The following is a 26,832-nucleotide window of genomic DNA, read 5'->3' as shown; positions in this document are numbered from 1 at the left end:
CACGGTCTTCTGTTTATTGCACAAATCGTACATGTTTCCAACTGCACCAGTAGAACACAATATTAGGCAGCAGTGGAATAAATCATTGATCAAAAGCCTAAAAGATGCATTCAAGAACAAAGAAAAATAGGTCAAGACCTTGAAGGGAGAAAATTGAAAATGAAAAGGAACCAAACTCAATTCACTGTTCAACTGAATCCTGCCGATATAGGCTAATGTAACAATTGGGGAGGTAATTTACAAAAGAAAAAACAAATTACGTCATCTTTGTCTCTTCATTTTAAAAGTACTTTGTCCTCATATATAATATAAACCTCTGCATCAATACCAATCAAATATTTTGACAAATTATTTCTAAAGTCAAACAATTTGCTAAAGATGATTTCTTTACAGTTTTAATATATGTACATATCAATTGATCTAACTTCTATAATTCTCATACAAAATGAGAAAAAAGCTGGACTTTATCGCTGCCACAAAAAAAATAAAAAAATGGCAAGCAGATCAATCCTCCCTTCTTCTGTCCCCCTGGCCTGAATTCTATAACACAGACCCAGAGGCCTGAATGGGCAGATGGGCCCAGATATAGAGAATGGCTTCTGAAAGCCCACACAGGTCAAAAAGAGAGCCAAACAGCAGTCTCTACATCTGATCTCCAGAGGCTGATCAAACCTCGTTCCTTCTTTATGGAGGCTGATTTCTGGCAGAGGCTGACGGCTGGCATGAGCCGTGGATGTAGGTAGCAGGACCCGAGGCTTAGGGCCTCATCATCAGGGTTCCTCAAACAGAAAAGTGAGAAACCTTTTGGATGTATATACTGTATGCATTATGCAATGAGACCATCCAGGTGGTCCTCAGTAGCCCTCCAGCTCACCGTCTCAGCGAAATGTACTCTCAACGGAAGAGAGGATGGCTTAGGGAGGGAGGGGCTGAGGTCAGGGTGCTCGTCCAGGAGTGTAAAGGAGAAGGATGGGGGAGGTTAAGTTGGTGGAAGCAGAGGGAATCTTTCTTTCTCCTTGCTCCAGCCGGAGCTCTGTTTCAGACATTCCTGCTAAGTGCAAATCCCAAACTAAACAACTAGAGTCAAATGTACTCTCAGAGGAAGAGAGTACACCTTGACGTCACCGAGGTTGTTCCGGGGGCCAATGTAGCCAATGTTTCATAACATTGCATGGTTGGCCGCCAAACGCACACTTTGTCTAAGAAACTCACACCATATATCCCTGATTAAAGTGCACTCAGTAGCGTGGGAGGGGGGTGGGGGTTGGGCTGAGGGAGACGAAAAGCAACACAGCAGAGTGGAAGGGAAGAAGTCACCTGGTATAAGCCATCTGGAGGCTAAACTGATTGGCCACGTGCTGATGTTCTGAAGCTAACTTCGAGAAGAAGAGGGTGTAGAAAGTGTAAGGGGCTCGGGTTTCAAATCTATGGAGTGAATCACATTTGGGGGATGATCAGAGGTTAGAAGGTGTATTTCCCATCCCTCCATTTCTGCCATCACCAACAGAAAAGTATGAGGGAGAGAGGTTGTTAAGGAGAGTGGGGTAAATGTGTGCTCTGACGTTCAGCAGATTGTGAAATGTGTGTGTTGTTGAAGTGGTTATGTTCTTAGGGGCTTGGCAGAGCACATATGGGTGTACGAGTCCAAGTGGTTGTCTAGGGATGTGAGCATTCATCAGCCAACCTCTAATACAGATCAGAACAAAATCAGGGTTGAGACTATTTGCATCAGCAGACTGTATGAACAAAACTGTCTACAATTCACTCCCTGTCGGATAAGAAATTCTATTTTGTGTCTTGGTTTATACTAGTCACCCTCCCTACCCCTCAGCTGTGTGTATGTACTTATGTCTGCCTGTGTGTGTGTGTGTGTGTGTGTGTGTGTGTGTGTGTGTGTGTGTATGTGAATACCTTTACTGTTACTTATGGTCTCTCAGTGTTCATGTGTGTCGATAGTGCCTGCCTATGTGGATAAATTCTAGGACAATAAAGAGTGTGTGTGTGTGTACTCTCGCATGTCTCTTTGGCTCAAGAGGACATGCACTGGACGTGGTCTGGCCCTCCGTCCTCTTCATCAGAGGAATCTGGAGAGCTCCACGATTCATCAGTGTCTCCCTCTGCACCCTCGCGACGTGTCTGGAAAAGAAAAGGGAGGGAGGGAGAGAGAGAGCGGGGGGTGTACTGATTTGATTACTGGAATAGAGATTACACATGGTGGGTGGGTTGTGGTGTGTTCGACTTACCCTCTGGGGCCGTCTGTTTCTCATGTGCCTCATGAGGAACCACAGGAGCTGTGTGTCGTACTGGTCTCCATGGCGAACACTGTCCTCATCACGCTCACGCTTGTTCTTCCTCATCACCTGAACAACCACAACAACAGTCACATCAAAACTAACAGCTTTGGTATGCAGTATTCAAATGAAACGTTGTCACATGCGCCGAATACAACAAGTGTAGACTTTACCGTGAAATACTTTCTTAAAAGCCCTTAACTCCTTTTGAACTGCACTGTTGGTTAAGAAATTATTTACCAAATAAAGTAAAAAGTAATAAAAAAGTAACACAATAAGAATAACAAGGCTATATACAGGGGGCACCTGTACCGAGTCAGTGTGCGGGGGGTACAGACTAGTTGAGGTAATCTGTACATGTAGGTGGGGGCGAAGTGACTACGCATAGATAACAAACAGCGAGTAGCAGCAGTGTACACAAGGGAGGGGGGGTCAATGTAAATTGTACGGTTGCGGTTTTATTAATTGTTCAGGGGGTAGAAGCTGTTGAGCCTTTTGGTCCTAGACTTGGCGCTACGGTACCGCTTGCTGTGCGGTAGCTGAGAAAACAGTCAATGACTTGGGTGACTGAGTCTGACAGTTTTATGGGCTTTCCTCTGACACCGCCTATTATATAGGTCTTGAATGGCAGCAAGCTTGGCCCTAGTGATGTACTGGGCCGTACTACCCTCTGTAGCGTCTTATGGTCAGATGCCGAGCAGTTGCCATACCAGGCGGTGACGCAACCATTCAGGATGCTCTCGATGGTGCAGCTGTAGAACCTTTTGAGGATCTGGGGACCCATGCCAAATCTTTTCAGTCTCCTGAGGGGACACACCACCACCCCTCGTCTTACCAGAGGTAGCGTCTCTGTTCTGCCGGTGTATGGAAAATCCTGCTTGCTCTATATTGTCCGTATTGTCGTTCAGCCACATCTTGGTGAAACGTAAGATGTTACAGTTTTTAATGTCCCGTTGGTAGGATAATCTTAATCGTAGGTCATCAATTGTATTTTCCAATGATTGCACGTTAGCAAGATGAATGGAAGGCATTGGGAGTTTACTCGCTCGTCTCCGGATTCTCAGCAGGATCCCCAATCTGTGTCCCCTTTTCCAGCATCATCTATTCTTCACGCAAAAGGCGTGGATCTGGGCCTGTTCCACTGAAAGCAGGATATCCTTCTCGTCGGACTCGTTAAAGGAAAAAGTTTCTTCCAGTCCGCAGTGAGTAATCGCTTTTCTGATGTCCAGAAGTTCTTTTTCGGTCATAAGAGACGGTAGCAGCAACATTATGTACACAATAAGTTAAAAAATAATTTACACAAAACAAAAATAACAAAATAGCACAATTGGTTGGGAGAATGTAAAACGTCAGCCATGTTCTTCGTCGCCATTAAGCCTATATGTCGTGGGAATGTTTGGGATATTGGTGATATGTTGTGGTTTGTGTGAATAGAATGGTATGAACCGTACGTCTTTGAGGCCCTTGAGCCCTGTGAGATTCTCGGCAGTGGGGGACCACAGTTTAACGTCATGATCCAGACCACTGGTGGCCAGACCTGGGAGGTGAGGGTGGGGCTCCAGGCAGTTGACCTGGGAACAGAGGAGGAGACAAAGCGTGAAGTGACAGATTGAGATGAATGAGTGAAACTTTGAAACTGATACTGTACAATTTTGTTTGAGAGTATTGCTTGCGCTCGCCAGCTTCTTCAAGCACCGAGGCCCTTTTTATCATCAGACAGCTTCCCACCCACCATCCCTCCTTCCCTCTCTCACCACTCCTCCTCGGTCTCCCTCCATGAACTGGACAATGCGAGCGGAGACCTTGTCCCACAGGTAGATGTGTCCACAGTCACTGCCACTGATCACAAACTCACTGCTAGGGCCGTAGAAGTTCACCCCTTTCACTGTGAAATAGAGAGGTCCAGCGGTTAGAGCGTTGGGCCAGTAAGCAAAAGGTCGCTGGTGCGAATACCCGAGCCGACAAGGTGAAAGATCCATCAATGTTCCCTAGAGCAAGGCATTTAGATCAAATTTGCTCTAGGGGCGCCGTACTACAATGGCTGACCTGTAAAAATAACAAATTTAACTGCACCTATCCGGTGTATGTGCTGTTTTCTTTACTTATATTTGACTAGTTCATAATCATTCCTTCCCCTTATTCCCCCCCAGTACCTGTAGCGTTGTTGCGATGGCCCTTGTATCTCCTGCGGTAGTCTGCACCGTCACTGTGGCTGGAGTCAAACAAGTAGATATCCTCATCGTTGTAACTAGTCAAGAGCTCTGAACAGACAGACCGAGAGAGACATGGTCACTAATGGGGAGAACAGACATGAGGACAGTCATAACAGCAAGAGCCAGAGGACCTCAGACTTGTGAATAAAAATGTGTTTGAGTCATGTGCTTTACCTGTGCCATCATGACTGTACACTAAGCAGGTAATGTTAGTTTTGGACTCGCTGGATACCAGGTGAGATGGACAGAACTTCTTCAGTACGCCATTATTTTCATTCTCATTAATCTTCCTCTGGTCATAGATCCTAAAAAGGTTGAAGTTGAGGAGAGGTAAGAGAGAGAACATAGTAAGAATGTGCAGAATCCAAGAGAATGCACTTTGCACTTCCTCTGCTTTACGATACACCTATAAAAGGGATTTGAGTCTCACCTAACATACTGATCTCTCCCACCCACAGCAAAGTGGTGTGTGTTGACAGGGTTCACAAATATGGTGTACAACCCCACTTTCTTATCCCCCTCCTTCACCACCACCAGTTTACTGAGAGAAAAGGAAAAGAGTAAAACAAAGTGGGTAAAGGGTTAAACAGCTGTTATGTTATACATTGGGCCTGGAGTTATTCCTGGTCTGGTCACATGGTCAGGGAAAACGAATGACCTTAGTACAGTAATGTCCAGGTGATCTTGCAGTAAGGCGTCCTGACTCACTTGGCAGGCCGGTCGAGGCGCAGGTCGATGGCAAACACTATGGCGTCCTCCCCAGCCGACAGGAAGGAGCAGGGAGAGTCTGGCTCCAGGGCCAGCTGACACACAGACAGAACAAACACAACACACTTAAATCATCTCAGGTCTCAGCTTAAAAAGGCTTAGAACTACTGCATCTCAAATGACAAACAGTTTCCCACACTGTGCCCTACTTTTGACCAAAGCTGACAAACACTGAGTGTACAAAACATTAAGAATACCTGCTCTTTCCATGACAGATTGACCAGGTGAATCCAGGTGAAAGCTATGAGCCCTTATTGGTGTCACTTGTTAAATCAATCAGTATAGTCGAAGGGAGGAGACAGGTTAAAGAAGGATTTTTAAGCCTTGAAACAATTGAGAAATTGATTGCACAAAAGATGTGCCTTTGAACAAGGTATGGTAGTAGGTGTCAGGCGCACCGGTTTGTGTCAAAAACTGCAACGCTGTTGGGGTTTTCGCGCTCAACAGTTTCCCGTGTGTATCAAGAATGTTCCACCACCCAAAGGACATCCAGCCAACTTGACACAACTGTGGAAAGCATTGGAGTCAACATGGGCCAGCATCACTGTGGAATGCTTTCGATACCTTTAGAGTCCATGTCCTGACGAATTGAGGCTGTTCTGAGGGCAAGGGGGGGGCGCAACGCTATATTAGAAAGGTGTTCTTAGTAATGTTTAATATACTCCTTGTAGGGTTCTGGTCGAAAGTTATGTAATATATGGAGAATAGGGTTTCATTTGAGCCGCAAACCGAAGTCTGGCTTCTTGGACAAATGTTGAAACTCATTATCACGAATACAACCACACTCCTGAGGTATACACATGGTCTCCATACCTTGTGTGCTGCCCCTTTATGCTGAGCCACTCTCTTGGTGTTCTTGCAGCGCTGAGTGGCAGAGAGCTCAGCCACTCTGATCTGACCATCCCGGGCACACATGGCCAGGGTGGAGTCTCCACTGTGTGGCAGGAACTTTGCCTGGGGAGGAAGAAAGGTACATTTCAACATCTCTCAAAAGTCCCCTACCACATTTATAGCTTACCTTTCTCATTTTACAATGGCTTGTTAAATGGTTGTCTGTCAACACCAGAAATGTTGCCCTTTTCTACAATCCCATCCTAGCCTGATTGTCCTCTCCCCTAACCTGAAAGACGTTGCTCTTATGCCCGCTGTCAAACTCGAGCTCAGCACGGCGACGTGCCCAGTCCCACACTACCACCCGCAGGTCATCACTGCCGGAGGCCAGGCGTGTGCCTGAGGGGTTGAAGTGCAGGGTGTTCACACAGCCAGTGTGTCTCTCCAGGCGCCCCTGGAGCTCCAGCCTCTGGACCAAGCCTCGTGCACCACACACACGCCTCACAAACTGGTGCGAGCCCCGGCCAATCTCCCTCGACTTCAGGGAGGGCACGGCCCGCCATGACGGCCCACTGAGGTCACGCAGCTCCGCCCCCAACCACGCGTCCATGGCCTGCTCGTCCTCTTCCTCCTCTTGATCTTCCTCCTCTTCCTCGTCATCGTCATCCTCGTCAGAGCTGGAGGAGTGGTGGGTGGTGCCACCACTTGGGCGGTTCCTCTTTCTGGCGGCCCGCTTTCCTGCATCCCTCTCATTCACTCTCTCTCTTCTACCTCCCTCGCTCTCTCGCTCCCCTTCCTCGGTCAGGGAGTAGAGGCCACTGCCGTCCATGCTGTCTGTGTCCTCCTCCTCCTCCTCTCCAGTCACCCTTGCAACCTTAGCATCTGGCATTGGCTTATCCTTAGCCTCGTCTCCTGCCTCTCTGGGAGCTAAGGGAAGCATTTGGACAAGAGAGCAAGTTGTCACACATTGAGTAAAAAGAGTTACTATCAAGAAGTGTTGAGGAAACTCATCCATTGTAAAACAAATATTAAGTGTATAATGTCAAAGTCATGGTGTCCTGTGTCGTGGCTAGATGTTGAACTATGACAGCTATTTGCTATAGTCCTCTTCTACTACCTGCTTGAGAGCCAGAATGTCCCTCTGTGGCTGCAGAAGCATCTCCCTCCCCTCGCTGGTCTTCTCCTGGATCTGTCTCCTCGGACCCATCTGAAAATCAAACGTACAGAGATTCCCACATTAGTTTTACATAGCAGGTTCTGGTGGAGTTTGTATTTCCAGTCGGCCAAAAGCAGAACATGGAGTAGCCAGCCAAATAGAAAAAGTAGCCAGCAAGGGAATTCCGGGCTTGGGCCAGAGGATGTGAATGGAGTGGAGCAGCTGTCTGCCGTCTCTTTCGCTCCGGTACTGCTCAGCCACGAGCTCTGGGCATGCTCTGCACAGCATTTTTCATTTCCTTCATCATTGTTCTTTTAAATTAGGCCTATTCTGTTGTATTTATTTTAAAAAATAGTTTAGCAGTTTCAAAGTTGTCTATCAACTGTAAGATGGAAATCGCCACAGAGCCAGTTACAACTGAAGTATCTGATAATCAATAGAGTAGAGAAAAAGCTATTTGTTTTTTAACACAGCGGCCGCATCTCACCAGGTAGGTCCTTGTTTAATAGCCTACGACATGATGTTGAAATGTTGAAGCTTCTTACGATAGCCTACTTCAAAACCAAATGGAACATAGTCACAAAAGTAGATGGGGCGTTTGTTAAATTATCTTTTCAAGCAAAAAAAAAATGAATGGAGCTAATTTGGAGCTGCATTTTTCTTTCCTGCTGAGCTATTTTTTGGGAAGCGGGAAAGGACGTTGAGTGCCGGAGGTGAGCAAAAACCACTCCAGGATTTCCAACAATTCCTCTGCTCTCATATTCTGGCTCAGGGGTCCGGGGGGCATGCCCCCACAATAAACTGCAGAATGAGCTTTATTTTGGTAGCCTCTGGTACATTATAATGCCTTGATTCCATCTGAAACACACAGCTATTGAATACTTTAACTTTACCTCCCAAATTGGTAAAATTAGTTGTGGTATTGAGTAGAAAGAGATGACTTTGCAATTAAAATGACTGAACATTTATGAATTCAGTGTGTTAGTTGTTTTGGATAACATCTAGGCCTATACCGAACAAAAATATAAACGCAACATGCAACAATTTTACTGAGTTACAGTTCATATAAGGAAATCAGTCAATTGAAATGAATTAATTAGGCCCTAATCTATGGATTTCACATGACTGGGCAGGGGCGCAGCCATAGGTGTGCCTGGGAGGGCATAGGCCCACCCACTTGGGAGCCAGGCCCAGCCAATCAGAATTAGTTTTTCCCCACAAAAGGGATTAATTACAGACAGAAATACTCCTCAGTTTAATCAGCTGTCCGTGTGGCTGGTCTCAGACGATCCCGCAGGTAAAGAAGCCAGATGTGGAGGTCCTGGACTGGTGTGTTTATAAATGGTCTGCGGTTGTTAGGCCGGTTGGCCGTATTGCCAAATTCTCAAATTGTGTAGTGTGACAAAACTGCACATTTTAGAGTGGCCTTTTATTGTCCCCAGCACAAGGTGCACCTGTGTAATGATCAAGCTGTTTAATCAGCTTCTAGATAATCCATCCACCTGACAGGTGTGGCATATCTTGGCAAAGGAGAAATGCTCACTTACAGGGATGTAAACAAATGTGTGCATATGGAACATTTCTGCTATCTTTTATTTCAGGTCATGAAAGATGGGGTCAACACTTTACATGTTGCGTTTATATTTTTGTTCAGTATATATGATCAGGACTATTTTCTAAGTAAGACAGATTTAATGTTAAAAGTTGGTAGGGTTTTACAGTGTTGGTAGGGTTTTAGACCGGTCAATCAATCACTGTGGGTGGAAGGTGGTAGATTAGTAATCTAGTCAGAAAAACAAATCTAGTCTACCCTTTCAATTGTATTTATTGTGGCAAGGACTAAATCTAGATTACTCTTTCAATTTAGTTTATTGTGGCATAAACCTAAGAAAAAAGGCTGTGTTCTGTCAACTAAACATGGATTCCCTGTTGAGAAACAATATAGAATTGCAGGAAAATGGTTTGTGCACCCCCACTTTTACACAAAGTCAGGCACCCATGAATAGACCTACAGGTAGGATTGAAGAATGAGGCAGATGTTAAACATGGGCTTTGCTACACCGAAAGAAGCAGTTGACTACTCCATTGTCAACATTTTACTCAAATCAGTAGGCCTAGAGTAGCCAGCCAACTAAAAACTACAGGGTTCTACACATTTGTGCTGAAGGAGCTCTATTTTGGTGGCCTCTAGTAAACAGCGAAATTACTAAATACTGTCATGACTGTCCTGTGAGGATCTGAAAGGGTCAGATCAGACAGTAACCAGACCCTCTCTCACCCACAGAAAAGTGGAGGGAGCTGGGGGGGGGGGGGGGGGGGGTCGACACCTCACGCCCTGTTGTAAATCAAGGAGAGAGAACATCCCTCTCCAAATTACACAGAGGAATGTGCTTGGTCTACACAGAGGTTTCCCGCCGAAACTCTAACACGAATACTGCAAAAATATTCCTAACAGAGAACGTGGGGAATAGTCAGTAGTGAGCTATACAGTGGTTCCTCCTTTAAAAGTTGTGTCATACTGCAGCACACATTGCAGGCTGCTGCAGCATTCTATGGCACGTTATTTAATTGTCAGACATTTTTTTTATGTTAATGCAAGTTAGTGCTAGTTTGACCACCAGAGGGCATCTTTGAGAAGCATTTGATAGTCTCCCATATTGGCATTACTAGAGAATTTAAAACCTTTTTGTAATAACATAGTACATGGGATTGATTTTAATAAATTTGGATTAATACATTTGATTAATATTATGGTGTTTTTATTTAGAGAAAAACGAAACCCTCAAGGTTTCTGTTAGGATGGAATGGAAAATATGGCACTGTACAACGTGACGGTCAGGTGTAGGCTACAGCATAAGAGGATTGGAGGATTCTAAATTGTTTGCCTTCATTAGACAACTTTGTCACAATATTTCTGTAAATCAGTGATATTTATTCACATAGTAATTTGTTATGGATCCATAACTAAAATCAACATCTGCATATTGAAAGAGTATTTTTAGCATTATTTGATTGAAAGCATAAAGATGTTGAAGAAATACAGTACAGTATATGCTTTTATATTTGGATAATAAAGCATTGAAAGCATTTTGAAGATATAAGCCACCTGCATTTGTTTATTAGGTTACTGTGCAGTCTGACAAGTAATCATAGTAAACATGCTTGTCTCAGAGCAGCGCGAAACGGTGCTGAAATAGACATCCACAGCTGGAAGGCATATATACAGTGGGGAGAACAAGTATTTGATACACTGACAATTTTGCAGGTTTTCCTACTTACAAAGCATGTAGAGGTCTGTAATTTTTATCATAGGTACACTTCAACTGTGAGAGAAGGAATCTAAAACAAAAATCCAGAAAATCACATTGTATGATTTTTAAKTAATTAATTTGCATTTTATTGCATGACATAAGTATTTGATACATCAGAAAAGCAGAACTGAATATTTGGTACAGAAACCTTAGTTTGCAATTACAGAGATCATACGTTTCCTGTAGTTCTTGACCAGGTTTGCACACACTGCAGCAGGGATTTTGGCCCACTCCTCCATACAGACCTTCTCAGATCCTTCAGGTTTCGGGGCTGTCGCTGGGCAATACGGACTTTCGGCTCCCTCCAAAGATTTTCTATTGGGTTCAGGTCTGGAGACTGGCTAGGCCACTCCAGGACCTTGAGATGCTTCTTACGGAGCCACTCCTTAGTTGCCCTGGCTGTGTGTTTCGGGTCGTTGTCATGCTGGAAGACCCAGCCACACCCATCTTCAATGCTCTTACTGAGGGAAGGAGGTTGTTGGTCAAGATCTCGCGATACATGGCCCCATCCATCCTCCCTTCAAACGTGCAGTCGTCCTGTCCCCTTTGCAGAAAGCATCCCAAAGAATGATGTTTCCACCTCCATGCTTCACGGTTGGATGGTGTTCTTGGGGTTGTACTCATCCTCTATTCCTCCAAACACGGCGAGTGGAGTTTAGAGCAAAAAGCTCTATTTTTGCTCATCAGACCACATGACCTCTCCCATTCCTCCTCGGGATCATCCAGATGGTCATTGGCAAACTTCAGACGGGCCTGGACATGCGCGGCTTGAGCAGGGGACCTTGCGTGCGCTGCAGGATTTTAATCCATGACGGCGTAGTGTTACTAAATGGTTCTTTGAGACTGTGGTCCCAGCTCTCTTCAGGTCATTGACCAGGTCCTGCCGTGTAGTTCTGGGCTGATCCCTCACCTCCTCATGATCATTGATGCCCCACGAGGTGAGATCTTGCATGGAGCCCAGACCGAGGGTGATTACCGTCATCTTGAACTTCTTCCATTTTCTAATAATTGTGCCAACAGTTGTTGCCTCTCACCAAGCTGCTTGGCTATTGTCCTGTAGCCCATCCCAGCCTTGACAGGTCTACAATTTTATCCTGATGTCCTTACACAGCTCTCTGGTCTTGGTCATTGTGGAGAGGTGGAGTCTGTTTGATTGAAGTGTGTGGACAGGTGTCTTTTTACAGGTAACGAGTTCAAACAGGTGCAGTTAATACAGGTAATGAGTGAGAAACAGGAGGGCTTCTTAAAGAAAAACTAACAGGTCTGTGAGAGCCTGCGAACCTCGGAACACACCAAGAAAATTTTCCATTTTAAAAAAAAAACCTGGGGGGGTGGTGGGGGGGTAAAGGGGGGGCGGGTGGAAGGGGGGGGGGGACACGGGGGAGGTTTTTGGGGGCGCGCGACGATCCAACACACCACTGCACACTTAAGAATTCCCGGCTCTCACAGACCTGTCTACGTGTTTTCGTTAAGAAGCCCTCCTGTTCTCCACTCATACCTGTATAACTGGCACCTGTTGAACCTTCCGTGACCCTGGAAAAACAATGCACACACAAAACCACACACACCACGACAAACACAGAGACCACCAACGCCACCTGCACCACCCCACGCCCCCTCATAACCCTTATGTCATTGCAATAAAATGCAAATAATTACCTTAAAAATCATACCCTGTGATTTTCTGGATGTTTGTTTAGATTTCCGTCTCTCACAGTTGAAGTGTACCTATGATAAAAATGACAGACCTCTACATGCTTTGTAAGTAGGAAAACCTGCAAAATCGGCAGTGTATCAAATACTTGTTCTCCCCACTGTATATATATATATATATAAACAATATTTTTTCTTTTCTTTATTTTTTTTTCTTTAAGTCTGTCACATCTGTGAATGTGGAATGTGTTTTGTTGGTTGATTGAAAAAAAAGAAAACTTTAAACTTTAAATTGAAAAAAAAAGAAATGCCTCCAAAATATCCGGAGAAATTGCAGAGAGCCACGTCAAATAACATAAATACTCATCATAAACTTTGATGAAAGATACATGTTTTACATAGAATTAAAGATACACTTGTTCTTAATGCAACCACTGTGTCAGATTTCAAAAAGCTTTACGGCAAAAGCGCAATATTCAATAATCTGAGAACAGCGTTAAGCAACAAAAGGAAGCCATACAGTTACCCGCCAAATTGTGCAGTCAACAAAACTCATAAATAGCATTATAAATCTACACTTACCTTTGCTGATCTTTGTCGGAATGCACTCCCAGGACTCCCAAAAGAAATGTTCGTTTTGTTCGGTAATGCCCATCATTTATGTCCAAATATCTATTTTTGTTAGCGTGTTTGGTAAATAAATCCAAAGTTAGGAAGCGCGTTCACTAAAAGCAGATGAAATGTCAAAAAGTTCCGTAACAGTCAGTAGAAACATGTCAAACGATGTATTGAATCAATCTTTAGGATGTTTTTAACATAAATCTTCAATAACGTTCCAACCGGAGAATTACATTGACTTCAGATGTGCAATGGAACAGAGCTCCCTCATGTGAACGCGCATGGTCAGCTCATGGCAGACCTGACTCATTCCCGTCTCCTTCGGCCCCACTTCACAGTAGAGGCATCAGACAAGGTTCTACAGACTGTTGACATCTAGTGGAAGCCGTAGGAAGTGCAAACTGATCCATATCCCACTGTATTCGATAGGCGATGAGTTAAAAATCGACCAACCTCAGATTTCCCACTTCCTGTTTGCATTTTTTCTCAGGTTTTTGCCTGCCATATGTGTTCTGTTATACTCACAGACATCATTCAAACAGTTTTAGAAACTTCAGAGTGTTTTCTATCCAATACTAATAATAATATGCATATATTAGCAACTGGGACTGAGGAGCAGGCAGTTTACTCTGGGCACCTTTCATCTAAGCTACTCAATACTGCCCATGCAGCCATAAGAAGTTAAAGATTCCAATTGATAAAGTGTTTTTAGCTACGATCGGCCCCAACACCAATCAATACATTTGGGCAAAGTCGGGCCTCCCGGGTGGCGCAGTGGTCTAAGGCACTGCATCGCAGTGCTAGCTGTGCCACCAGAGATTCTTGGTTCGAGCCCAGGCTCTGCCGTAGCCGGCCGCGACCGGGAGGTCCATGGGGCGACGCACAATTGGCCCAGCGTTGTCCGGGTTAGGGAGGGTTTGGCCGGCAGGGATATCCTTGTTTCATCGCGCACTAGCGACTACTGTGGCGGGCCGGGCATGCTGACCAGGTCGCCAGGTGTACGGTGTTTCCTCAGACACATTGGTACAGCTGGCTTCCGGGTTGGATGTGCGTTGTGTCAAGAAGCAGTGCGGCTAGGTTGGGTTGTGTTTTGGAGGACGCATAGCTCTCGACTTTCGCCTCTCCTGAGTCCGTACAGGAGTTGCAGCGATGAGACGAGACTAACTACTACCAATTGGATACCACGAAATTGGGGAGAAAAAAAAGAAAATAAAAGAATTGTGGCAAAGTCGATAGCGTGCTGGACTTCGGGCTATAAACTTTGCACAGTAAGTAGCCACGCCCCGAGTAAGGTCAGAGAGCGTGTCAGCCTGACAAAACCGTCCCTTTCGACCAGATTGCATAAAAGGATTGTTCAAGAAATTAACATTTAGACCAGAGAGGCGTGTAGCTGCAGCTCACATCCAAAGTGGTTCCAACTCTGAATATCAACACGAGGTGGAGGCGAGTAGCTCACCTCCCTAGACAATCACTGGTACAGCTGATTAGCTGTCCTAAGTCAAATATCTAGAAAAGCACATTTAAGTGGGACCATTCTACTACTCTTCAAACCATCCTATCCTACTACTCTTCTCAAATCACCGCATTCTACTACTCTTATCACCAATGGGAACCATAAACACGGCAGGCTAGCCTATCTTCCAAGGAGCATCTTCCAGAGTGAACAACAGTAGAAGACGGGAAAGGGGGAACCCTTTTGGACAATCAGAGCCTTACAAGCTTGCTGCGGATTTGTGTGCAAAGTATATGATTACTGTGAGGCTAGTTTCTAAAATGTATCAACAATAAGTGTCTCTTTCTCTCTCTCCCTCCATATCCTTTTGTAAAAAGCCACCATATTGTGTCAGTCACCTAGGGACCTTTTCCTAATGCATTAAGTGTGTATGTTATCATTTAGTTTGCTAGTAAATAAATAAACCAATTTGTGTAGTACTGAATCATAAGTAAGGCTGGGGTTTTTGCAGATGCAGGAGGTTACGACTGTTCATAATGATGATATGATAAGAGGTTATGGTTAACATGTTGACTGTTTTATGGATGTGATAGGTAAAGACCTTTAAAGAGTTACCAGCTCCCGAATTTAACTCTAAAGAACTGCTCTCGTGGTGCCCCAAATTCCTAATGAGTTCATTGTTACATGATTAATTTAAAATTGGGTAACAATTAAACATAATTGATTAGATAAATAACAGTCATCAGATTAATGAAAGTAAAGTCACGACAATACTTTATAGAGTTTACCTCCCATATTGGAAAATGTAGATGTGGTATTGTGTAGAAAGACATCACTTTACAATTTAAATTACTGAACAATGTATGAATTCAGTGTTTTGTTAGTTGTTTTGGATATGGTCTAGGTCTATATGATCAGGACAATTTTCTAATTAAGAGAACATTTGTAACGGTTTTCTTCCAGGGGTGAAGGAGAGGACCAAAGTGCAGCGCGGCTAGTGTTAAACATGTTTAATAAAGAACAAGTGAAACACTACAAACAACAATACAAAATAACAAATGTGCAAAAACCGAGACAGACCTATCTGGTGCAGACAATCACAGAGACAGGAAACAAACACCCACCAAATCCCAACACAAAACAAGCCTCCTATATATGATTCTCAATCAGGGACAACGATTACCATCTGCCTCTGATTGAGAACCATATTAGGCTGGACATAGAAACAGACAAACTAGACACACAACATAGAATTCCCACCCAGCTCACGTCCTGACCAACACTAAACAAGCAAAACACATAATAACTCTGGTCAGGACGTTACAACATTAAACCGGTCTTCTCTTGAGATTAAAGGCCCAGTGCAATCAAAAACTAGATTTCCTGTGTTTATATACATTTCCACACTGTGTTTATATACATTTCCACACTGTGTTTATATACATTTCCACACTGAGGTTGGAATAATACTGTGAAAATAATGATAATGCCCTTTTAGTGTAAGAGCTGTTTGAAAAGGCTGCCTGAAATGTTAGCCTGTTTTGGTGGGATTGAGTTTTGGCCTGCCTAGTGGCATCACCATCATGATTTGATATAAACAGATGCATTGGACCTTATGTCATTTACCGTTTTTTTGCTACAATGTTTGTTCTTCAAATTATGCATTTAATTAAAAAACAGAAATTAAATAAATAGCCCACATTATCTTGAAAAATAAATTAATAGGTCAAATTGAAAAGTCTTAAGGCTGTCCTGACAAAAAAAGAAATCTTGGTCAACCATAAGTCCTCTGTTCAATTGGTCGAAATTTTTAAACGTATATTTTTCCATATAGACACACCCTATGTGTTTTAATAAAATCAACTATAGACATTGAGCTTGTCTGATGCTTAAAGCTTACGGTTTGATGAAATAAGACAAGACAAAAGCCTCACAAGGGCGCTAGAGATCTAGATAACCAGAAAAAAAAAAAAACGTATTAACCAGACCCAACCATTCTCCTCTCGCTTCTGCTGGCTTTCGCCGGTTCTGCCATTACTCTCCTGAAGTAGCCGGTAATACGCTACACGAGTAGTTGGCAACCTTTCTCATGTTGAAAGCCAATTTATCCAACCATTTCTACTGATCTGCGTGCCATTTATGGTTTTCATATGCATATTTTCGTGAAAGTTTCATTTAACTTATAACATCTTCATATCTCAATCATTGTCATGTGGTTAATAAAAATTATATCCAAATCTAAATGAAAACCTAAAAAGTAACTTCTATTACCATTGCCAACGATGTAAAAATAGCCTACATAAAGCCAACAAATAAAAACATTGCAGCCTGCAGGTAGAAAATATCCTGATAAAAATAAATATCCTATTAATGACATTGGCAACACATGACCTGTCTGCAACGAACTTGAAACATTGTATCAACAATTGTGTCCAGCCCCGAAGTTTGCGCTAGCGAACTTGCTAGCGAACTTGCAACATCGTATAAAACATGCTGGGCCCTCAGTTATTTCCCTGCCAGTGAGCTCGGAACAGACACAGCTATAGGCTATTTGCGCAAGGGATAAGAAGCAGCGCTTGACTTGGGCAGGTGCTCACCGGAGCGGAGTACAGGTGTCAGTACAGAAAATCTCCCCCCTGCCAGAATTCTCCCCCCGTTCGAATTCTTCATTGCTGCGACTTGCTTGCTAGTTGAGATTTCTGCTCTTCACCCCGTTGTCAGTTTATCCTACATTTCACTGATCTTAGTACCAGAAAGCATTTTTGTCTGCAGTTTTCGGTTTGGCTATTTGTTTGTAAGTGTATATGGCGGTTCTAGCTTGTATGGCGCCCTGGGCGAACCCACCCTTCAGCGCCCGCCCCCGGCAAGATGCCGCCCTGGGCGACTGCCCATGTACCTAAATCCACTACTGATTTGTATTAGTCTATAAATAAATCTCTTTGCCAAAATTCATCATCTCTCCGATGTCTTATTCGACTAGTATTTTTGAAAGTGTAAGGATAATAATAATTCAGCCATAACTGTTCTGAAATGTTTATTACTTGCCAACATTTTACTCCCTCTATGTTTAATATAACACAGATACATTAATTATTCATTGTGGTTGCCTACCCTGACGTGAAGTATGTTCTATAGAAAGTACTTGACTCTGATGTGTGCCACAGAAAGTATTTGACAAAATTAAGGAAATTAGAAGGGGGGGGGGGGGGGGACTTTTTTGGCACAACACTGGCACCTCAAATGTTCTACTGTGCTCCTGTTCCTCTAATAGAATATTAGCTCAAAGGTATTGTGGAGCTCCTGCACCTAAATATAAACAGTACCAGCATCCAAAATGAGTATCGGAACCTATTTCAGTCCAAGTCAAGCACCGATAAGCAGTAATCAGGTAGGCCTATTTTACGAAGTTTCCACTGGATCAGTGCATGACATTTTTCGCTTTCACGCCGACTGGCTATCGAAAGGGAGAGAGCTGGAAAGATTTTTCAGGTAGCCTATAGGCCTACTTCTATGTGTGTGCGTTCTTACTCATCATTGACAGGAGCACTCCAAACAAAAAACAATGACTAAATTGCCAAATCTCATGAATGGAATGAAATTAAACAAAAACTTGGTGTTTCACAAGTATAGCATAGGTTGTGCACTCTGCAAACAATATGTTCACTCAGACAATGAGAAGACTGGAATAATAATATTGAATGCATTAAAATAATTACCATAACCAAAGGAAAAACATTGTAGGTTAGAAATTATAGGAATTAACGGTAAATGTACTACAGGTGATCTACGTAAAGGGGAATTGACATACACTAACAATCAAACGCAAACAATTCACACAATGAAGTTATGAAACAATGAATGTGCACAAATTGGCAGAAGAGAGCACATTCTGGAGAGAGAAGTGCTTCGTGCATCTGGGTGCATGGTCAATCCGACGTCTGCATTGGCCATGCAGCATTTACGGTGATATGGCCTCAATAGAATTCAGGGCATTCATAAACGCTGCAAAAAAAAGAAACGTCCCTTTTTCAGGACCCTGTCTTTCAAAGATAATACGTAAAAATCCAAATAACTTCACTGTAAAGGGTTTAAACACGTTTCCCATGCTTGTTCAATGAACCATAAACAATTAATGAACATGCACCTGTGGAACGGTCGTTAAGACACTAACAGCTTACAGACGGTAGGCAATTAAGGTCACAGTTATGAAAACTTAGGACACTAAAGAAGCATTTCTACTGACTCTGAAAAACACCAAAAGAAAGATGCCCAAGGTCCCTGCTCATCTGAGTGAACATGCCTTAGGCATGGAGGCATGAGGCATGAGGACTGCAGATGTGGCCAGGGCAATAAATTGCAAATTCCGTACTGTGAGACGCCTAAGACAGCGCTACAGGGAGACAGGACGGACAGCTGATCATCTTCGCAGTGGCAGACCACGTTTAACAACACCTGCACAGGATCGGTACATCCAAACATCACACCTGTGGGACAGGTACAGGATGGCAACAACAACTGCCCGAGTTACACCAGGAACTCTCTCCATCAGTGCTCAGACTGTCCGCAATAGGCTCAGAGAGGCTAGACTGAGGGCTTGTAGGCCTGTTGTAAGGCAGGTCCTCACCAGACATCACCGGCAACAACGTCATCTATGGGCACAAACCCACCGCCGCTGGACCAGACAGGACTGGTAAAAGTGCTCTTCACCGACGAGTCGCGGTTTTGTCTCACCAGCGGTGATGGTCGGATTCGAGTTTATCGTCAACGGAATGAGCCCAACACTGAGGCCTGTACTCTGGAGCGGGATCGATTTGGAGGTGGAGGGTCTGTCATAGTCTGGGGCGGTGTGTCACAGCATCATCGGACTGAGCTTGTTGTCATTGCAGGCAATCTCAACGCTGTGCATTACAGGGAAGACATCCTCCTCCCTCATGTGGTACCCTTCCTGCAGGCTCATCCTGACATGACCATCCAGCATGACAATGCCACCAGCCATACTGCTCTTTCTGTGCGTAATTTCCTGCAAGACAGGAATGTCAGTGTTCTGCCATGGCCAACGAAGAGCCCGGATCTCAATCCCATTGAGCACGTCTGGGACCTGTTGGATCAGAGGGTGAGGGCTAGGGCCACCCCTACTTGGTAAAAGACCAAGTCCATATTATGGCAAGAACAGCTCAAATAAGCAAAGAGAAGCAACAGTCAATCATTACTTTAAGACATGAAAGTCAGACAATCCGGAACTTTGAAAGTTTCTTCATGTGCAGTCGCAAAAACCATCAAGCGCTATGATGAAACTGCACCTCAGATTGCAACCCAAATAAATGCTTCACAGAGTTCAAGTAACAGACACATCTCAACATCAGAGGAGACTGCGTAAAACAGGCCTTCATGGTTAAATTGCTGCAAAGAAACCACTACTAAAAGGACACCAATAAGAAGAGAATTCCTTGGGCCAAGAAACACGAGCAATGGACATTAGACTGGTTGAAATCTGTCCTTTGGTCTGATGAGTCCAAATTTGAGATTTTTGGTTCCAACCGCCATGTCTTTGTGAGACGCAGAATAGGTGAACGATTGATCTCCACGTGTGGTTCCCACCGTAAAGCATGGAGGAGGTGTGATGGTGCTTTGCTGGTGACACTGTCAGTGATTTATTTAGAATTCAAGGCCCACTTAACCAGCATGGCTACCACAGCATTCTGCAGTGATACACCATCCCATCTGGTTTGCGTTTAGTGGGACTATCATTTGTTTTTCAACAGGACAATGACCCAAAACAAACCTCCAGGCTGTGTAACATGCTGACCAGATCAGACACGTCGCGTGCGCGAGCGTTGCAAAATACATTTTGAAATCCATGTTATTCAATTATTGCACCCACAGTGCTCGTGCGTGCCAACGAGCGTCTGCGTTGCCAAGGGCTAAAATAGAAGTCATTCCTATTTCTGACGCAGATCGCGCTGCAAGTCCTGCCTCTCCCATCTCCTCATTGGTTTATAGAAGCAGGTACCCACGTGCCATCTCCTCATTGGTTATACCCACGTGGGTGATTGAAAGACGAACTGTTTTGCCGGTCGTCGCAGTAATACTATGAAAGTTTAGATGCCAATCACCATATAAGTTTAAAGATGAAAAAGCCTGGAAGGAGGAGATGACTAGAAATTATTCGGTTGACCGTTTTATGTGTGGATTAATTGTCGGAGTAGAGGACCTAGTGCATTTCAGGTAAAATAACAACTCAATGTTTATATCCCAGGACAAATTAGCTAGCAACAGCAAGCTAGCTAAATAGGACAAATTAGCTAGCTAAATTGCCATACATGTTTAATGCTTTTCGACCTGTCCCCAAATTAATGTAATTGGTTCAGAGTATGTTTTGATATTTTAACCTGCGTGTCGTGATCGCGTTTGGTGTGGGGGGACAAAATAAATGTATGCACGATGGCGCAGGCGCGCAGCCGGTTTGGGTTCTGTGTAAGGGCTATTTGACCAAGAAGGAGAGTGATGGAGTGCCGCATCAGATGACCTGGCCTCCACAATCACCCGACCTCAACCCAATTGAGATGGTTTGGGATGAGTTGTACTGCGGAGTGAAGGAAAAGCAGCCAACAAGTGCTCAGCATAATGTGGGGGCTCCTTCAAGACTGTTGTAAAAGCATTCCAGGTGACTACCTCATGAAGCTGGTTGAGAAAATGCCATGTGTACAAAGCTGTCATCAAGGCAAATGGTGGCTACTTTGAAGAATCTAAAATATATTTTGTTTAACACTTTTTTGGTTACTACATGATTCCATGTGTCATTTCATAGTTTTGATGTCTTTACTATTATTCTACAATGTAGAAAATAGTACAACTAAAACACATCAGGAGACTTTTGAGGTCTTAGAAAAATCTAGGGAATTTAGATTTTTGGGTGTAGTTACCTTTTAATTCAAGTGCACATCTAGCAAGAGGCTGTTGTTTAGCTGTGTTTTTGTAGAGCACATGTGATAGTCGAGTTTGCTACACTGGGTTGATTAAAATAATCATGATATCATTCTGCCAGGAAAGCAAAGGTTACTTTGTAGTTAACATTTAACAGAGGGATTTTGGGAAAGCCTTTTCATCTACCAGAAGACTGTTTTCATTAGCATCAATGCTAACGGCTACAAAAAGTGGTAGACACTGCACACACAGACATTCTCATTGCCTCTTCAGGAAGTTGCAGGAAATACGAATTACTGATGCATTCTTTTCAAGTCTTATGATGAACTTGGGCAAAGTAATTATTTTTTAAAATATTTAGTTGATGCACTACTAAGGTCAATGCATTTTTTAAATATTGTTCGATTCCGTGAGCATCCTAATTATTATATTTGAAACTGAATGAGGCTCTCCACTACCTATTGATCCTGCAGTGAGTATTTGCCATCTTCATCGAATGTTTTCATAATTTATCTGCAGATAATCACCAAAAAGCCTTTAGCGTCACTGTCTGGCAAGCACCGAAATCTTAGGAAAGTTCATATTTTGGTTTGCGTGTCCTGATGGGTTAGCATGGACATATAACCACGTTGAATGATCTAAGAATGGCAAAGGGATATAGGAGAATGGCAAAGGGATAAACGAATTACTGACGCATTCTTTTCAAGTCTTATGATGAACAGGCGCCTGTCAGTCACAAAGCGAGCGACGACAGGGAAACACTGCTGGTTTGTCAGTCTGCTGTCTGTCCCGCCTTTCAGTCAGTTCAACACTTTTTATAAACTAGTCAACACTTGCTCTTCAGTTGTCAATCAAAGCACAGTAAATAGGCTGTGCACCACAACTCCGCGTGGCTGGCTATGTGAAACAAGCGAAAGAAAATAAATGAATGCGACAGAGAACAATAATTCATTCAAGTGGATTTCGACTCATTGTTACCACTGACATTACAAGGGACGTTCAAATTCACGCGCATCATGCTCTCCTCTCTCCCACCGTATACACAAATTGTACCTGGAGGCGGGACACATGGCAGACTGCTCTTCCGTGTGATCGCTCGCTTTGTGACTGACGCACCTAACCTATCAATATATCGCTAGAAGATGCTTATCTAGGAGGAGAGGGCTCGACGGACTAGCAAATTGAAACTTTTATATGAAAAGTGGCCTTGTTAATATCAAGTGGAAAAAGTAGCCGGCTGAAAATGAGTCTAAGTGGCTGATTAACCGACGGCCGGCGCTAATGAAAAACACTGAATGAGGCTGTCTCTCCACTACCTATGGTTCCTGCAGTGAGGATTCAACATCTTCATCACATTTTTTCATAATTTATCTGCAGATAATTGCCAAAAAGCAGTAGTAGCCTACCAGTATGCAAATTAAGGAGCCAAATTAACGGCTCTCACTGATGCAATTCGGGGTTTATTCTGTTGACCTAAACATTTTTATTTTTAAAAAGAGACATTCGTTCGCGAACAACCCAACCCATAACTAGGCTACACTGACGAGTCACTTTAAAGGTCACTGGCAAGTCTCGACACGGGCTTCGAGTCCTAGGAAAATACAAACAAGATATTTGGTTTACTTGTCCTGATGTGATACCATGGTCATGAATACATTGTATGATTTATGAATAGCAAAGGGATTTAAGAGATTGACTTTATTCAGTCAGTTCGACACATTTTATAAACGAGTCAACACAAGCTGTTTGGTCATCAATCAAAGCACAGTAAATAGCCTATGCGCCCCGACTCAGTAGAAGGCTATATGAATCTGCAACAAAACAATAATTAAGTGGATTTCAACTCATCGTTACCACTTACATTACATGGGACGTATAAATTCACTCACAGGAGACTCATGCTCTCCCTCTGTGAAAATACATTTGACTACAGCCAACCACAGCGTACGAAAATAACACGGGTACCGAGAGGCGGGACAGACAGCAGACTGACAAACCAGCAGTGTTTCCCTTGCGTCGCTCGCTTTGTGACTGACAGGCGCCTGTTCTATCAATAGATCAGTAAAATATGTATATAGTTTATTCTAGCGGAAGAAGGATATAAAGACTTTTCTGACTGGAAAATTGAAACAATTTTATGAAATGAGGCCTAGTTAATTAATAAAGTGGAAAAAGTAGCCGACTGACAATGATTCTGTTTTCGCCTGTTTAGCCGACAGCCAGTGCTTATGGAAAACTATGCAACAGTGAGGCCTGTGTGATCCCTCACCGTTAAGCACACTGGATTTACCATCTGCCTCTGCCATCCTGTTTCTTTCTTCCTGTGGACAGAAGGAGAGCCTGGAATGAACAGAGAGACAGGGTCAAGTGAATTACATTGCTGGCTGCTTTTGAAGACACCTAATTATGTTGATGGTCAATAATTGCAATATGTCCAAACAACTGACTTGACCTTCTAAGTTATAGCAATGTAGCAAGACATCACTCAAGACAGCTAGCCAGTTTAGTCAGCTAGCTAAGGTGACTAATGAACAAATTAAGTTATATGATTGAAATCTTGCAAACTAGCTAGCTAAACACATCAGCAAATAGGCCTTAAAGGAAAATTCCACCCCAAAACTATTTTGGTATTTGTTTCATTAGTCCATTGTTGATATAGTCCGAAAACGTTTTGCATGTCAGCAATCAGGTTAAGATATATTTGCGTTTCAAAATACAGACAGCAAAATGCATTATACCGGCTGTATTTCCGTACTTTGAAAGTTATTTATCTTGAAGACTTGATTGCTGACATGCAAAACATTTTGGGACTATATCAACAATGGACTACTCAAACAAATACCAAAAGATAGATTTAGGGTGGAGTTTTCCTTTAATGAAATCAAGTGTGCACCTATAGACTGGCAGTTAGTTTCATGTGTATCTAACTTTGCAGCCAGTAACTTGGAGTAAGCTAGCTGATTTAACGCCACGGTGAAGGAAGTTTCTGATGAAATTCACCAACGGACTAGAGCAGAGACCAGGCTTTGTGTAATCTAGCTCAGACAACATTGATTCGCCCAAGATCACTACTTAACGCTAACCTTGTACCTATGTTTGTCCTTTGTAGTCTGTGTTAGGTGAAATCCATACTTTTTCAATAAACGTTAATAAAAATGGCCCACTGTTTCCTATTTGAGATTAAATTAGCACCTGCACATTTGCAAATGGCACGCAACTACAGAGGACAAACATAGGTACAAGGTTAGCGGTTCATAATTTAAATGTTTTGAAGTATTGATCTGAGGCGAATCATTGTAGTCTGAGCTAGATTCCACAAAGCCTGGTCTCTGCTCCATTTTGTTGGTGGTTCATCAGAAGTTTCCCTCACCATGGAGTGGTTTAGTAAGCTAGCACAATTTATTGGTATATACAGCCTGGAACTGACTGCAAAATCGTGTACATGTTCCTTACTAGTCAGAATGTTGAATACAATTACGTTTGAATGTACTCTACCGGTTATCAGTGCGGTTTGCCCTTCAGCTGCTCAAAATTTGACACAATATATCCACAAGAAAGTATAGTTTACCCATTTCTATCAACTGGCACATGCACAAAACCATGTAAATACCTGCTGACTTCAGTTAGTATGTATGCATCATGTGCACATGTTTGTTCATGACCAAAGGCACGTGCACTAGGGCTGGGAATTTCCAGGGACCTCACGATATGATATTATCATGATACTATATGTATTGCGATTCTCATGATTATATATGTATAGCGACTCAATGTGATTTTTATTGCAATTAGTTCTTTCAAACACATTTCTCACCTTATGTCTGCTGCAGAGGGACAAGAAAGAGCCATGAGAAAACAAGTTTTGGTCAGTCAATGAAATAAAAGCGCTTAAAACAAAATTGGCTCCCTATTTAAAAAGAAGATGGAGAAAAGGCTACGATGATGGTTGGTGCAGGTACAGCCAACTTGAGCAAAATAATATTGCAATATTGTCAAGACGATACATCCTCGAAAAACAATATCCCGATATGTAACTGTATGGATTGTTTTCCCCCCATCACTAATGTGTACAAGATTGAAGTATATGCACGCAATGCATGCACACTAACAAGGGTGCGTTGAGTTCGCTTGAAAATTTGCTACGTTGCTAAACGGTTTGTACTGAATGGCACGTTTTCCCAAAACGTTATTGTAGTTTTTGAACGGACAGGCTTTGGCTTGAAGCAATGAGTGACGTTCTAAAAGGGTAGCGGTGCATTTTGAATCTACAACCCTACCCTCCCCGTTTTTCAACTGCATCGTTTCCATTCATTGAACGTTCTATTACGTTTTAAATGTACTGAACTCTGCCTTTAAGTCAACAGTCGTTTAGATGGTTTTGCGCATGTGCCAGGTGATAGAAATGTCAACTTCAGTACTGGCGCTCTAAAAAGTCGGGTAATCATTACTTTCCTGTCAATATTTTGTTTAAAAAAATGTCTCCCATCTGAAGGACTAACACCACGGACAACCGGTAGAGTACGTTAAAATGCAATTTTATAAAACATTCTGGCTTCTAAGGAACATGTATTTACACGATGTTGCAGTCATTAGTTTCAGGCTGTGTATACATACCAATTAATTATGTATTACAGCCTGATTAATCAGACGGAGTAAGCTAACTAACAGTAACTGTCAAACTAATCTTAGCTACTTGCTGCAGCAACACTGACATTTAACAAAACAGCTGACAGGCCACCATGTTACTTAAAATTAACCAGAGATAGCTAACTATCGTGCACGAAGTATTCTGTTGGTTGATTTGAAACGGTAATCTACACATTGTTACATTTAGTTAAATATTGTTCAGGACTTTGACCAATTTCACGGTAGTTAACGTTACATGTAAACATGCTAGCTAGCTAATGTTACCTCTAGTCGTAGGCCCACCGAGGCGTACGTCGTTTAGTCCTAATCTTCGGTGCAGATGTATTGTCTTCAAGCTATTACTTAGCTAGCTATAGCATATTGGATAGAAAATCTTGGAAAAACACACGACATGAGGAATGTGTGTATAAAGAGGCGGTCAAATTAAAGACGACGCGTGTTTGCTCTGTTTATGTTTTGACGTTTCAGCTTGTTTTTTTTTTTTTTCATAATTCCTTTTCCGGCGAAGGACTTTTTTTCACCGGAAGTTTGTGTGTACAACAATGCACCGTTCTTATTATACAGTGCAATGCACCGTGTCATCTAATCTAAATATTTTAAATATTTATACAATGTACTTTCTGTAATCGATCATATTTGTCCTACACATAACAATAAGTGAAGTTAGGTGAACATGGTTTCCCACCTGTAGTCCATTAACATGGCATCATGATGCGCATAATAGCTTATATTTTTTATTTTATTTATTACAATTGAATAACCTTTAGCGATGGGAAGGTCGAGCAGAGGGGTTTACTACAAAGCAGAATCAATGAGTTAGCCAGCTAACTTGCCTAAATATTCTGAAATAACTTTTTATGTTTTACAAGGATACGCTTGAAATGGGCATGGTCTAATTGACTCAACAACCAAAAACGCATATCTAAGTTAAGCTTTCTTAATTAATCAGAAAATCTATAGTTACAGT

At 42.8% G+C, this 26,832-nt stretch overlaps 1 protein-coding gene across 4 annotated transcripts; it reads right to left on the bottom strand.

Annotated features, from left to right (window-relative positions):
• Positions 1–26,832, bottom strand: LOC111979297 (DDB1- and CUL4-associated factor 8). 4 transcript variants are annotated; one of them, XM_024009745.2, is made up of 13 exons: positions 26,130–26,832; positions 23,488–23,558; positions 7,221–7,310; positions 6,393–7,030; positions 6,086–6,226; positions 5,213–5,307; positions 4,935–5,045; positions 4,679–4,809; positions 4,445–4,552; positions 4,046–4,176; positions 3,743–3,862; positions 2,244–2,360; positions 1–2,136 (listed from the first exon to the last, which is right to left on the bottom strand). In XM_024009745.2, the coding sequence occupies exons 2-13, from the start codon at positions 23,522–23,524 to the stop codon at positions 2,029–2,031; spliced, it is 1,827 nt and encodes a 608-aa protein (XP_023865513.1). In that variant the 5' UTR covers positions 23,525–23,558; positions 26,130–26,832; the 3' UTR covers positions 1–2,028. The 4 variants fall into 4 exon arrangements, with proteins under 4 accessions (XP_023865513.1, XP_023865517.1, XP_023865515.1 ...); XM_024009749.2 differs by having other exon boundaries at positions 23,509–23,558; XM_024009747.2 differs by having other exon boundaries at positions 23,488–23,539.

Source organism: Salvelinus sp. IW2-2015, linkage group LG19, assembly GCF_002910315.2.
Source record: "Salvelinus sp. IW2-2015 linkage group LG19, ASM291031v2, whole genome shotgun sequence".
NCBI classification, from domain to species: Eukaryota; Metazoa; Chordata; class Actinopteri; order Salmoniformes; family Salmonidae; genus Salvelinus; species Salvelinus sp. IW2-2015.
This window is presented reverse-complemented; position numbering and strand designations above follow the sequence as displayed.

Bases quoted from the DNA above. Each gene is read 5' to 3' on its own strand.
- LOC111979297 (XM_024009745.2), bottom strand. From the start codon at position 23,524: ATGGCAGAGGCAGATGGTAAATCCAGTGTGCTTAACG. The intron at 3,863-4,045 runs GTGAGAGAGGGA...CTCTGTTCCCAG, and splicing joins AGGGAGACCGAGGAGGAGTG to GTCAACTGCCTGGAGCCCCA. The intron at 2,361-3,742 runs GTACGGTTCATA...GTGGTTGTTCAG, and splicing joins GGCTCAAGGGCCTCAAAGAC to GTGATGAGGAAGAACAAGCG.